Genomic DNA, 13362 nt, shown 5'->3' on the forward strand with positions numbered 1-13362 from the left:
TACCGGGCTCCTTGCGGCCGCAGCCGCAGAGGACCGCGAACAGGCGCCGCTGTGCGCGCTCCCTGGACACCCGGAGACCCGGGTCTTACCGAGCGATTGCAATTCCGACCCTTGCCAGCCTTAGCCGGGGCAAAACCCCGCCACCGCGAACGAGCCTGCGACGGCCCCTGCTGGCCAGACGAAGAGTCGTCCGCCCGAAGCCGCAGCGGGGCGCCCGGAGGCGGAACATGGGCCAAGCCCCGCCCCTCCCCGCGGAGGCCCCGCCCCCGCCGCGCGCTCGCCCGCGCATCCCCGCCCCCTCGCCGACACCACGTTCCTGCGGGGGCGCGCGCGCGCTCCTAATCCCCTGCCTTCCGGCTCAGACGAGCGGCTTGCGGCGGCCAGCAGGGTCGCCTTCGCTCGGGACCTCCGTCGCTGGCTCTGCGTTCTGGATTGGTCAGGCGGAGCGATGCCCGCGCCCCGCTTCCCCGTGCCCCGCGCGCCCGGTGACCACTCGCCCGCTGCAGGGCTGCGGCCGTGACCCCCTGCCGCCGACTTTCGCCCAGCGTCCAGCTCCGAGCTCGCTGGCCCGGGCAGGGAGAGGCCCTGGTAGTGTCAGGAGGTAGGCTCTCAGCTCCCGGGTGGTGCCTGCGAGCGTTATTTGTCTATTACCTGTCAGGTGGCTAGGCAGTGATGTCCTCGACACAGTTGCAAGGGTAGGTATGAGTAATACCGTGGACTGATACTGAAAAGAAAACGTGTTTGGTGTTTTCCTGTAGGTTTCAGAGAGGCTCGAGCAGCTACTTCTGTGGTCATGGAGATCAGCGTCCACCAGGATTACTGTATGGTCTTCACCCAGCCTGCCACCCCCTAGGCTCAGCCGTGGGTCCTGATTTCCACCAATGAAGTTTTTTTTTTAATCCTTTCTTGAATCATGTGACATCACTTCTTGTCCGTTGTTTCCCTTTCGGTAGCCAAATCCATTAAGTGTAAGTTCCCGTTGGTTTAAAAAGTACTGAGTTGTTTGCCTGTCCACTTGCACTCTGACAGCTCACCTCCTGTCGCTATGATTTTCATAGGTACTCACCCGAGTCCTTGCCTTGAAGAGAGCATTCACACTCTTGGCTGCCTGACAAAGACAACAGTCAGGCGGTGATTCTCCCAGCTCCGTTTTTCTGTATGTCAAGTTTGCAAGGCTGAGTAAAACTATTTTCTGGCACATTGGCATAGGGAAAGATCATTCCTGCATTAATGGCAAAAGTTGATCACCATGAGACTGTTTTAGATTCCTTGGTAGGGCAGTATAGTTTCCAGTAAGGCTTCAGTTTATGAAAAAAGCAAGGGGGAAGGTGAGAAAATAGGGTTAACTGGAGCTATCCCTTGTCATAGGAACTTGATTAATTTCTAAAATGCAAGTGAAGAGACTCAGACTTCCTTAGAAAGTTGTTACACCATCTGTTAAGTCCCAGGGAACAGCTGAGGGCTCTTAAGCCTCCATTTTCTGTGTTCAAATCTAAGTTGTTAATTGTCTAAACTACTAGACTAAAATGTTGGGGAAACGTAAGCGTGTGGTGTTGACAATTAAAGACAAACTTGACATCATTAAGAAGCTTGAAGAAGGCAACTCTTTTAAAAAACTTTCTGTCGTGTATGGAATTGGTGAATCCACAGTTCGCGACATTAAAAAAAACAAAGAAAGAATTATAAACTATGCCAACAGTTCAGATCCTACTAGCGGGGTGTCCAAACGTAAATCTATGAAGTCATCAACGTATGAGGAGCTTGATAGAGTTATGATAGAGTGGTTTAATCAACAGAAAACAGATGGGATCCCAGTGTCTGGGACTATCTGTGCAAAACAAGCCAGGTTCTTTTTTGATGCATTGGGGATGGAAGGTGATTTTAATGCCTCATCTGGCTGGCTCACTCGGTTTAAGCAGCGCCACGGGATTCCAAAGGCTGCTGGTAAAGGAGCAAAATTAAAAGGGGATGAAACTGCTGCCAGTGAATTTTGTGGTAACTTTCAAGAATTTGTGGAAAGAGAAAATCTCCTACCGGAACAAATTTATGGTGCTGATCAAACTGGACTGTTCTGGAAATGTCTCCCCTCAAGGACACTGGCTTTTGACCCTGACCGGAGTACTTCGGAATATAGGTCAAGCAGAGAGAGAATCATTATTATGTGTTGTGCAAATGCCACCGGTCTGCACAAGCTTAACCTTTGTGTGGTGGGAAAAGCAAAAAGGCCCCGTGCATTCAAAGGCACTGACCTTTCCAACCTTCCTGTCACTTACTTCAGTCAGAAAAGTGCATGGATCGAGCAGTCTGTTTTCAAACAGTGGTTTGAGAAGTGCTTTGTGCCACAGGTGCAGAAGCACCTGAAATCCAAAGGGCTTCGAGAGAAAGCAGTACTGCTTTTAGATTTCCCCTCAGCACATCCATCTGAAGACCTGCTGAGCTCCGATGACGGCAGGATAATTGTGAAATATTTGCCACCAAATGTAGCAAGTCTTATTCAACCTATGAGCCAAGGAGTTCTAACCACAGTTAAAAGATATTACCGAGCAGGACTTATCCAGAGATACATGAATGAAGGAAATGACCCAAAAATGTTCTGGAAGAATTTGACAGTGCTGGATGCAATTTATGAGGCCTCAAGAGCCTGGAACATGATAAGATCAAATACCATAACCAGAGCGTGGAAAAAGCTTTTCCCTGGCAATGAAGACAATTCAAGCATGAGCATTGATGAAGGAGCCATTTTAGCTGCTAATTTAGCAACTGTTTTACAGAATACAGAAGATTGTGAGCATGTCAACATTGAAAATATCGAACAGTGGTTTGACTCTCGGAGTAGTGACTCAAACTGTCAGGTGTTGGCTGACATTGTAGGTGCTGAAGACCGGGCTGTGGCTGCTGAGCAGAAGCCTTCCAGGAAGACTAGGAAAGCAGAACTGAATCCAGAGAAGCATATTAGCCACAAAGCTGCACTTGAATGGACTGAAAATTTGCTGGATTATCTGGAACAACAAGATGACATGCTACTCTCTGATAAGCTGGTATTGCGGAGGCTTCGGACCATTATAAGAAGAAAACAGAGGATTCAAAATAAAAATCATCTGTAGTGCTCCCTTCTGTTGCTGTGTGTTTTCATCTTTGTGGCTTGTCTGCAGTGGTTTTATCTAAGGCCCAATAAATGTTACCGATGATTTTTAGAATTAGATGCTGCTTTGGATTACTTAAATTACCGCTCTTTAATGTTGGCTCTGAATGAGCAATGACATGGGATTCATTATTTGCTTCTAAACCGTGTTTTACTAATTAGATCACAAAGTACCCAAGGCTGGGATATGTTGTATGCCTGAATTCAACATGTCTAGTGACAGGCTGTGCACACTCAATAAATCTTACTTAAATCGAATTTTGATGACTTCTTGAGTGTAAGTTTGTAAAGTAAAATGGGATGAGTTTACATTTCCACTGGTGAGAGGTTTAAGAGAGTTCAGCAACGTTTGTGCTTGAATTTTCCTGCAACTTCAGTGATCTGGATAATAGCAGCGTAAATCCTTGAATAGTGCGTTGCTTTCTGGCAAAATTCAGGCAGCTGTTTTTTGAGATTGGCCATTTCTTAGTGTAGTGAAGGAAAAACTAGGGTTAAATGTTCTGAGAGAAAAGCATACAACTTCACCTTTATTCTAGAGACAAAAGTTTTTCATTTGTGTGGAAGGTGTACCAGCATTTCCCCAAGAATATGAGCTTTAATTTCCTAAAGAATGTGCTTAAAAGAAATAAAAGGTAAGCATTAATAACCTGTCATCTTTATTCTTTAAAAAGGTGTCAGAATTTTTTTATACACTTGTTGGTGTTTATGTATGCTATAAAGCTTAAAAAGTACACCATTGTTTTCAAGGAAGGTAATTTTTTTTGAATTGCTAAGAACATAAGCATATATACAGATTGTGGAACCAGCATGGGAACTGTGAGCTGATACTCAATTGAACATGAAGGAAATACCAGAGAAGATCCCAAGTTGATGTGGGACATTACCATGGCCAAGTTATTTTCATATTTTTAAAATAGGAAAATTACCCGCTTCTCGGAGCTTGTAAGGATTAAATGAGTTAATACATGGATTTTAATATTTGGGTTCTAGAAAAGGGTAATCCTTGAGTGTTAGCTATGGTTCTGAACTGCAGAAAGTATGTTTCAGCAATAAGCTAAACAGATCCATTGTGGGACTCAGAATGATGTTCTGCATTAGGAAACTCCTTCCACGGGAAGATGAACAAAGTATATGTAGTTTCAGCCGAATATGATAATTACTTCAATGGAAACTAAAGGGTTAATCCTGCTTTCTCAGGGTCTGTTGGTTAAGTGTGAAGGTATCTCTACAGGACAGGTAAGTTGCAATAGGGAATGGAAGTGGAATTGCTCCGGGCTGTAGTCAACACATTGCAAATAAATGTTCGATTTGTTTCTAGAAGAAAAACTGAATATTGGGATATCCATTGAAGCAATACGATGCCTTTAAAGTACATGAGCTGGCAGGAAGCAGCACACTTAGTTGATTTTGTCCGGCAATGGTAACAGCATTGGTGTAAAGAACCAAAGAAAGGTCACAGGAGATTGCTTCTAACAGGCCCAGCTATTCATAATAAGATTCCCTGTGGTCAAGAGGAATTTCGCGCTCCCATATAACATTTTTTTTCCCTGAGGCTGTGATTGATAATATTTTGCCTTTTGATCTGAACCTCTGGGTTCTAGAATACCTTTTCCAGAAGACGTCTAAGTCTTCTCTGATAATTCTTTTTTTTTTTTAAATAAATTTGTTTATTTTATGTTCATTGGTATTTTGCCATGAGTGTCCTGTCTCCTGGAACTCGATGGAGTTAGAGACAGTTGTGATCTGCCATGTGGGTGCTGGGAATTGAACGCGAGTTCTCTGGAAAAGCAGGCAGTGCTCTTAACCATAACCATGGAGCCATCTCTCCACCTCCAGCCCCCTAAAACTTTTCCTTTTTTTTTTGTTTTTTTTTTTTGTTTTTTGTTTTGTTTTTCAAGACAAGGTTTCACTGTGTAACAGCTCTGGCTGTCCTGGAACTCTCTTTGTAGACCAGGCTGGCCTCGAACTCAGAGATCCACTTACCTCTGCCTCCTGAGTGCTGGGATTAAAGGTGTGTGCCACCACTGCCCAGCGATGATTCTTATATCATTGTTTATTAACCCATTTCCCTCAAACTACACTTTCACCTACCTGATACTCTTGAGGAAATGGGGTTCTGCACACGTGAGTTGAGGCTGGAGGCACAGCAGATGCTAGAAGCCAGTAAGGTTTAGCACTTTTCAAGAGAGCAGTAGCTACTTGTTACCTAAAGATTTTCATAAGGCCGCCATTTCCCGGGTGCACACTTTCCATCCAGAGTAGTAATACCTGCTCAGTCACAGGTTTCCAGTGCCCGTTGTCTTTTTAAAATTCAAATTAAAGTAATGATAATACATTTTTTAAAAACAAAGTGTGCCACTTACTTAATGATGTCAAATCATCTTGCATACCTTACCTGTACACACTCCAAGCAAGAATGGAGTTGTTGAAGGCCAGCAGGTTTGAAGCACCAGTGCTGGCTGTTCTGATCTTTCTATATATAACCTTAGCAGCTTTCTGTGCCTTTATGAATCTCAGTTTTGTTGGGCATAAAAGGGGCGGAAGGTGAAATAGGCATGTTCTAGATGTTGATAAACAGCCATTAAGCAACCCAGTGGCTGTTGAGAAATCTGTTTCTAGGTTCTTCCTAGAAAATGAGTCACAGCCTATGGTAACTGTTTGGACCTCCAGGACCTATGTTGAGATTCCAGGCATAGGCTCATCTCTGGGAATACTGGCTGGGTATATGCATAGGTGGGAAGGTGTTGTGTTCCACAGACCCCTTGGTCTAATTTTAATCAACAGGGGCCCATCCATCCAGTCATTAAAAACAGGGAGAGCCTGTCCTTGCCACAGTCTGGGAAAATGAGGCTAAAGACAATGTTTTTTTTCCACATGGTAGAAAGCAGAAGTTTGATCATGTCCTATAAACAGAAATACAGCCTGCTTATGGAAATGCCAAGTGGGGGAGTGAAAGAGCAGATTTGGACCAAGACGTGTAGCAGCACCTGCGGCAACAACACTGCCTTCTGTGGAACTGATGAGTTTGGAGACCACTGGACTGGACTGGACGAGGCCACATTTGCTTTGTTTACACCTGTCACCCCCATCCCAAAGCGACTATTGCAGATCCCTTTCACTCCTAAATATCCCACAGTAAAAGAGAAACTGGATGGTTTCCCTAAAGACTAGTGAAGGAAGGTAATGTGACTGAGATCACAGAGTCACCAGGGTCCAGGAAGGGAATAGAAGTTGGGCAATGTGGCCTACTAGCCGAGTGCATGGCTAGTATCGTCCATCTGAGGGTTGAACTGATCCTAACTGTCTCAATGCTCTGCATGACACCTGGCTCCTTTTAGGAGCTCCTTCCTAAAAGTGTATCCTCTGAGAAACAAGGCATGTACCCAGGCATAACTCTGGGTATTGTACAAATTAACATTTTGTGGTCATTAACACCAATCTTGTGAAATACATTAACCATTTTCAAAGGAAACTCAAGTGTAGGTGGCAGAGATCCAATTACACATTTCCATCTAAGGTGACAGTTTACAGCCCTTGGGAAAAAACTGTATTTCATATCTCAAGGACATCCAGGCTTCAGGAATCCATGGGGCACATTGCCAATGCCATTAAAATGACCTTTTGGTGCTCAGCCTAGTCATGTAGCATACACCTGGAATCCCAGAACTCAGGAAGCAGAGGCAGGAGCATCTGACTTTTTTTTTTTTTTTTTTTTTTTTTGGTTTTTTGAGACAGGGTTTCTCTGTGTAGCTTTGCGCCTTTCCTGGAGCTCACTTGGTAGCCCAGGCTGGCCTCGAACTCACAGAGATCCGCCTGCCTCTGACTTTTAAGGCCAGCTTGGCCTTCAGAGCAAGACCTTGTCTCCAAAAAGCAAAGACTAGATATGTAGCTGAGGGTTAGAGTGCTTATGAAGCATACACAAGGTCCTGGATGCGACGTTCCTACCACAAAACAAAATCAGAAAAAAGGAAAGGACTAAAAAAAACAAAAAAACAAAAGAAAAAACTTCTAGTATCTCTTAACATGCCCAGTGTGTGTAATAGAAGGAAAAGCTATCTCCACTATTATATAACCCAGGAAGCCAAATGTCATTGTAAATCCATCAGGTGCAGAAGATTCTTGCAACTTCTAGATTCATGCCTCTCAAGGGACATCATTTCCATTTCCCTCTGATAAAAAAGAAATAAGAAAAGTGGGTCTGGGTTAAAGGGTATTTCTAGCCACCTTTCCCAGTAGGAATCTACTTAAGGTACACTGGGAACACTAGGGTCTACCCACATGTGACTTTCAAGACTATGCTAGAATGGTATAATTTTGAAAGCTAGAAATGAGATGTTTTAAGTACATAATGAAATTAATAAGGCATAGTGTTTTCTGCTTTAATAACCAATGTGCAGACTGGTATGGAGGTATTTGATAAAGCTACTGCAGTTTTGAGTGTGATTTCCCTAAGAACTCTAAACATACACGCCTGAGGATTTTTATTTTCACACTAACTCTGTAATGAAATTATCAGCCGTCAGCACTCAACTAATTAAATTACTGGGAGATGTGATAATTTAGAATTTTGGTACAGATGTTAAATAATTAAATTCAATTTTGGGATGTTCTTTTTTTAAGTTAGAAGAGGAAAATTGAATGAAATTCAATCCTGTTAACTTGTGAAGTTCACGTCCACCCAACATGCTTGGTTCTCAAGGGAATCCTAACTGCTAGCAAAATGTGACATCTAGATTTCTAAGACCACAAAAATGGTAGCTACCTTGTTTTACAGTTCAGAATATTTTGATCTCCTGAGACCTACCCCGCAAAATACAACTTTTTAGCTCCCCTCCAAAACAGAGTTATTTTAATCTATTGACACAATTAGCATAAAAAGTGAAATAAATTTTTAAAGATAGGAGTTTTCTTAATAAATGCCCATCAAGTTATGCACATAAAATTAATGCGTTAACAACTTCATTTATTTTTTTCTGCCATTGAATGAACCTAGGGCTTCATGCATGCTAGGCAAGTGTTCTACCCCTCCAGTCCCAGTATTATTTTGTCATTTCTTTTTTGACTTTAAAAATGAACATGAAAGTTGACTTCTATAGAATGCATAATCTGTGTAACATAAATCAAGAAAATATACTTAAAGTCATGTACTAATCATAATATGGACTATTTTTTATTGTTAACTTAGGATAAATACATTTCTGTTTTCTTTTTGAACCAATGACATATGTAATAAGTGGAGGGCTTGCACCCACACACTGTAGTAATGGGAAGTTTTACCAATAGCATATAAACACTTGAATTACTTTCTCTGAAAAATAGGGAGTATAGATTTTTTTCTGGACAGTTATTCACTACTATAAATCAGAATTAATAGCTAAGTTGGCATACTACATTTTAAAAACACTTTCACCATGGGGAAAACAATATTGTATATCCTCACACTCCAGACACATTTATATCTGTGTAACTGGGATACTTCTTACAACCATTACAATATTTTTATTTTTCTTAATGATACATGATAATTTTAAGTTCTCTGAAATATGAGTTAAAAACTGCATAAAGCTAGGCATGGTGGGGAAATCCTCTTATCCCAGAACTTGAGAGACAGAGGCAGAGCTCTTTGTGATTGAGGCCGGTCTGGTCTACATAGAAAGTTCTGGGCCATAGAGATCTGCATGGTTAGACCTGTCTCCAAAAATTATTAATTAATTAATTAAAAACTGCAAATCTTGTCTTTCAAAATAAAAGGCAGATACAAATATTTTCAACTAGTAAACTTATATTCATAAAATATATTGCATATTTGAATATGAAAAAGTTACATCATTTTAAAAGCATCTGTTTTCAGCTGTCATATTTCATAATACTATTAATTGATTGCACACATCTAGATGTTTTACTAATTTAGGAGGAAAAAGGTCAGGGTAATCCTTGCTAAATTTTTAAAAATTGGTCTTTAAAAGCATGTTATTTCCTTTGCTTTAAATGTAAAAATGAAGAACTAATGACGTATAGCTATTAAGTGGATTTCCTTGTATGTGAATTAAACCTGGTAGGAAGTTTCTAGATTGTTCATAAGTGCTGGTTTCCCCTGTTTATATGTTCCAAACTATCCATATTATACACCATAATGGGATTTTCTTGTGTTTCCCCACACTTTAGATTTCCTGTTTTAACCCGATAACCCCTTTTCAGAATAGGAAGCTCATTCAGCTCCTTTAGTCATCCCATCTCCGCCCCCTCCTCTACACCCTTGTTTGAGATGGCCATGACAGTTTGGAGGACACTTGCTGGATATTTTGCAGAATGTCCCCCATTTATTCCGTAAACTTTGAAGAGAGATTTTTATACTCTCCTAGGTCTCTATAACACAAAGAAACTATGTAGGTGCTGTAATTGATAAGTATTTATATAAAATAAAAGCACATGACAGAGAGATTCCAATGATGGCCTGAAAAGCTCTTCTCACATGTAGATTTTTAGCTTGCCCTTAAAGAACTTAGCTGTGTTTGTAATAGGGAGACTTGAAGGTATAGTTTGAGTATGGGGAATTTAAGTCATGTTCTAATAACAAATACGACTGAGATGTGATATAATTTAAAGTGTAATTAGAAGTAGTATTGTAAAGTTTGACAGGTGCCTGAAGGATTTTTCCCCCTCCTGATACCCAGTGGTACTGTGTCTTTTCCAACACCAACACCATTTCTCCAACTCTGCTATCTGTCCTACAATTCTAATGGTATCCAGAATTAGCATCCAACTTCCCAAGTTTAAGAGCTCAGTCCCACAAGGTTGTCTTAATTTCAAGCACCAGTTGTAAGCATTGGGTTATTAGGTTAGAATTCCCTTGCCTCCCCTAAGGTTCAGTAATTTGCTACAATGACTTAGAATTCATGAATGTGAATATTAACTTTCAGTTTATTATAAAGGACACAAACAACCAAATGTAGAAGTATGCACACAGGACAAGATGGAGAAGGTTACTAATCAACTACATGCTTTGTCTCTGTGGAGTTGACTTACATTACTTCCCAGCACACGAATGGTTTAACCCAAGCTTCTGAACCTCATTGTTTATAGATTTAGGGTTTTTCTGTTGTGTAGGCAAGATCAACTAAATCACTAGCCATTGACCACTGGTTCAATCTCCAGGCCCTTTCCCCTTCCTGGAGCTTTGGACCAAGACTAAAGCTCTAAACTTTAATCTAGATGTAGTCTTTCTTAAGATCATCCACTATCTTGAAGCCATCTAGGAGCTACCAAGAGTGGCCTCTCTAAAACAAAGATGCCCTTATTGCCTTTTATCATTCAGGGACTTCCAAGACATTTACTTCTCTGATAAAACCAGGAGCAAGACCAAGACTACATGTAATATTTCTTATACCACATGGTCAAACTGTAGATAACATTGTCAAACAGTGGTTTGGGGAATTTTTCTATATGCATTTAAAAATCAAAAATAATGCAAATTTAAATGATTAGGAAAGGTATGCAGTATTTTATGGTGAGAGAGATGAGAAAAACAAAGATATGGGTAAAGAAGCCTGGTGAGGTAAGGAGATTATCTAGGAGAAAAAGAGGATGAGAGATAAGAGTGAATTTGATAGCTGATCCAGGAGGAGGTAGGGATGCCCATGCCATGGATCAGAGTATTGACTATGTTGGCGACAGTCATGTTGACCACCCATTGTTGCCTTCTCATTCCTAGGACACTCAGCATAACACATCCTGCTGCCAAGTGTTAAATGTCTGACAGTGACTGACAGCCCCTTGAGGCCACCAGGAATTTGGGTGAAATTCACAGCAGGCTCCAAGAAAGAGTCATAGTTCTCCCACGTATGGTGACAGTTCTGAATGTGCTGTGTTCTGCCCTTTTTCTTTACAACTAGCATGGCTTCTTTCTCCAGCCTCAGTGACCTGACATGATTCCCATCCCTTGACTTCTCTGATATAATTGTGTGTGTGTATGTGTGTGTGTGTGTGTGTGTGTGTGTGTGTTTTAATTCCACAGATGAATTCAGTTGTTCACAATAAATTATTTCTACTCTTGCTACCAGGAAAACAAAAATTTTAAAAATTGATCTGAACCAGTCACTGCCAATTTTAGATTTATTGTCTTTCAAGTAAAAATTCAAATCCACATTCAGAAAGTCTTGGACTTCAAGGGTTTTTCCAGTCTCCTCTACCTCAGGAAAAAGGTTCTATGACTTTTAGCCCCAGGGAAGAGGCCTCTGGTTCTTGTCCTTTTTCTGATAGCTCCTTTGGTTTAGGGCAGCTCTTTCTTTCTTTTTTTTTCTTTTTCTTTTTTTCTTTTCTTTTCTTTTTTTTTTTTTGGTTTTTCAAGACAGGGTTTCTCTGTGTAGCTTTGCGCCTTTCCTGGAACTCACTTGGTAGCCCAGGCTGGCCTCGAACTCACAGAGATCTGCCTGCCTCTGCCTCCCAAGTGCTGGGATTAAAGGTGTGTGCCACCACCACCCGGCTGGGCAGCTCTTTCTATTAGCTTAGGCATTGGCTTTGTCCATTGTGTCATGGGGTGAGGCTGATGGATTTCTGTAGTCTCAGTGAGAAAGATTAGAGAAAGACTGCAGCCCCATCAATAATTGTCTCCTTTTGCTTCTAATGAGATCACCTGTTTGTTCCCCTTTCATCAAAAAGAGGAAGTACTCTGCTCCCCTAGAGACTTTCCCGGATCTTCAAAAGCACCACTAGCCACAAAACCATACATGCTAGGCAAGTACTCAATCACTGAGTTACAGACCCAACCCTGTCACTAACTTTAGATGCTTGAGGAAACAAGGTTTGTATTTGAACAGCCTTCACTCCAGTAGTTCAGACAGGCCTGGATTATTGTTTTCCTCTCCTGTCCCGTCCTGTCCTGTCCCGTCCCGTCCCGTCCCCTCCCCTCCCCTCCCCTCCCCTCCCCTTCCCTCATCTCTTTTCTCTTCCTTCTCTTTTTCCTCTTCTTCTCCCCTCTTCTTTTTCTTCTTCTTCCTTTCTTCCTCCTCTTAATAAGGACAGTAATCAAATAATCCTAGAGCTAGGTATTAGAAAACAAACAAACAAACAAACAAACAAACAAACAAACAAACAAAAACCTTTCCTGGGCTAGACAGATGCTCAGTGGGTAAAGGCCCTTGCCACCAAGCCTGATGGATTGAGTTCAACCTCTGGGATTCATTGGTAGGAGAGAACTTACTTCTGCAAGTTGTATGTGCATACACACATACACACATGTAAAAATAAATGCTTTCTTGTCTCAGGAATACAAAAGCCTCAGGCTTAGTGTTGCTGGATCTTCTGGTACGGGATGGTACTGATACTTACCTGGTTTTCTTTTCAGTGTTAAGAGTCAACATTAGGACTTTGTACATGTTAGACAAGTATATTACCACTGTATATTTCAGGCCTCACCTTTAAGTCTCTAGAAGTCTAAATAATGTGGGTGAAAATCTAGAAGGGAAAGAAAGTCCTCTGTGTCATTTTCTTCATATTGAAATACCTTCGCAAGCAAAAAACAAGACAATTTTTAAAAGATAGCTAGAACTGAGAACTATTCAAAGATGATGAAAGTATTTCTCTTAATTCCAATGCAGTTGATGCTGGATTAAGAAGTAGTAGTAAGCAGTAGTCACTTAGAGCAGTTCCTCATAACAGGAAGTAGACATGAAAGGAGTCAGATCCTCTTTAGTTGTACAAGTCAGAAACTAGGACTGTGTCCCAGATATCATATCTTTAATTTGGAGACAGCCTGCCTTGCCCACACCTATCTGTCACGACCAGATTTTCTGAGTATAGTTGTTGCATCTGTACAGGGACCCTGCTCACAAGTGCCCCCCACTTGAGGACTATGCTCTGAAAACACCTTGAAATTCTTTATGATTTCATTGTTTTATAAGTGAGGTCTGATCAGCAATGGGGAACGCATGCTGAGGGTTTGTAATTTTCGTGGTCTCTTGTTTGTTGTCTTCTTGGACAGCTTCTCAGCTCTCTGCTCCCCTACTTTGGCATCTCACATTCTGCTTAGCTATTTTTACCTTACTACTACCAGGTGACCACTGCTTGTGTATACTTCTCCCAGGGGTACACATTGAGGTTGGGGGCATGCTGTCAAGAGTGAAACCTAGCACAAGATGGTCTGCCTGAGCTGGCAGTGCTGTGTGGCTAGGATTAGCCTCTTAACCACCCTCAATACAGGCACTGAGCACTTGGCTGGTGTG

General features: G+C 41.7%; 1 protein-coding gene across 1 annotated transcript; it reads left to right on the forward strand.

The window, feature by feature from the left end:
- Positions 1–338: 338 nt before the first annotated feature.
- Positions 339–3785, forward strand: Tigd2 (tigger transposable element derived 2). Its single transcript, XM_037203783.1, has 3 exons — positions 339–601; positions 759–968; positions 1059–3785. The coding sequence occupies exon 3, from the start codon at positions 1527–1529 to the stop codon at positions 3102–3104; it is 1578 nt and encodes a 525-aa protein (XP_037059678.1). The 5' UTR covers positions 339–601; positions 759–968; positions 1059–1526; the 3' UTR covers positions 3105–3785.
- Positions 3786–13362: the final 9577 nt, after the last annotated feature.

The sequence above is a fragment of the Peromyscus leucopus genome, chromosome 3 (assembly GCF_004664715.2).
Source record: "Peromyscus leucopus breed LL Stock chromosome 3, UCI_PerLeu_2.1, whole genome shotgun sequence".
NCBI classification, from domain to species: domain Eukaryota; kingdom Metazoa; phylum Chordata; class Mammalia; order Rodentia; family Cricetidae; genus Peromyscus; species Peromyscus leucopus.

Excerpts from the sequence above, each read along its gene's own strand:
- Tigd2 (XM_037203783.1), top strand. The coding sequence starts at position 1,527 with ATGTTGGGGAAACGTAAGCGTGTGGTGTTGACAATTAAAGACAAACTT.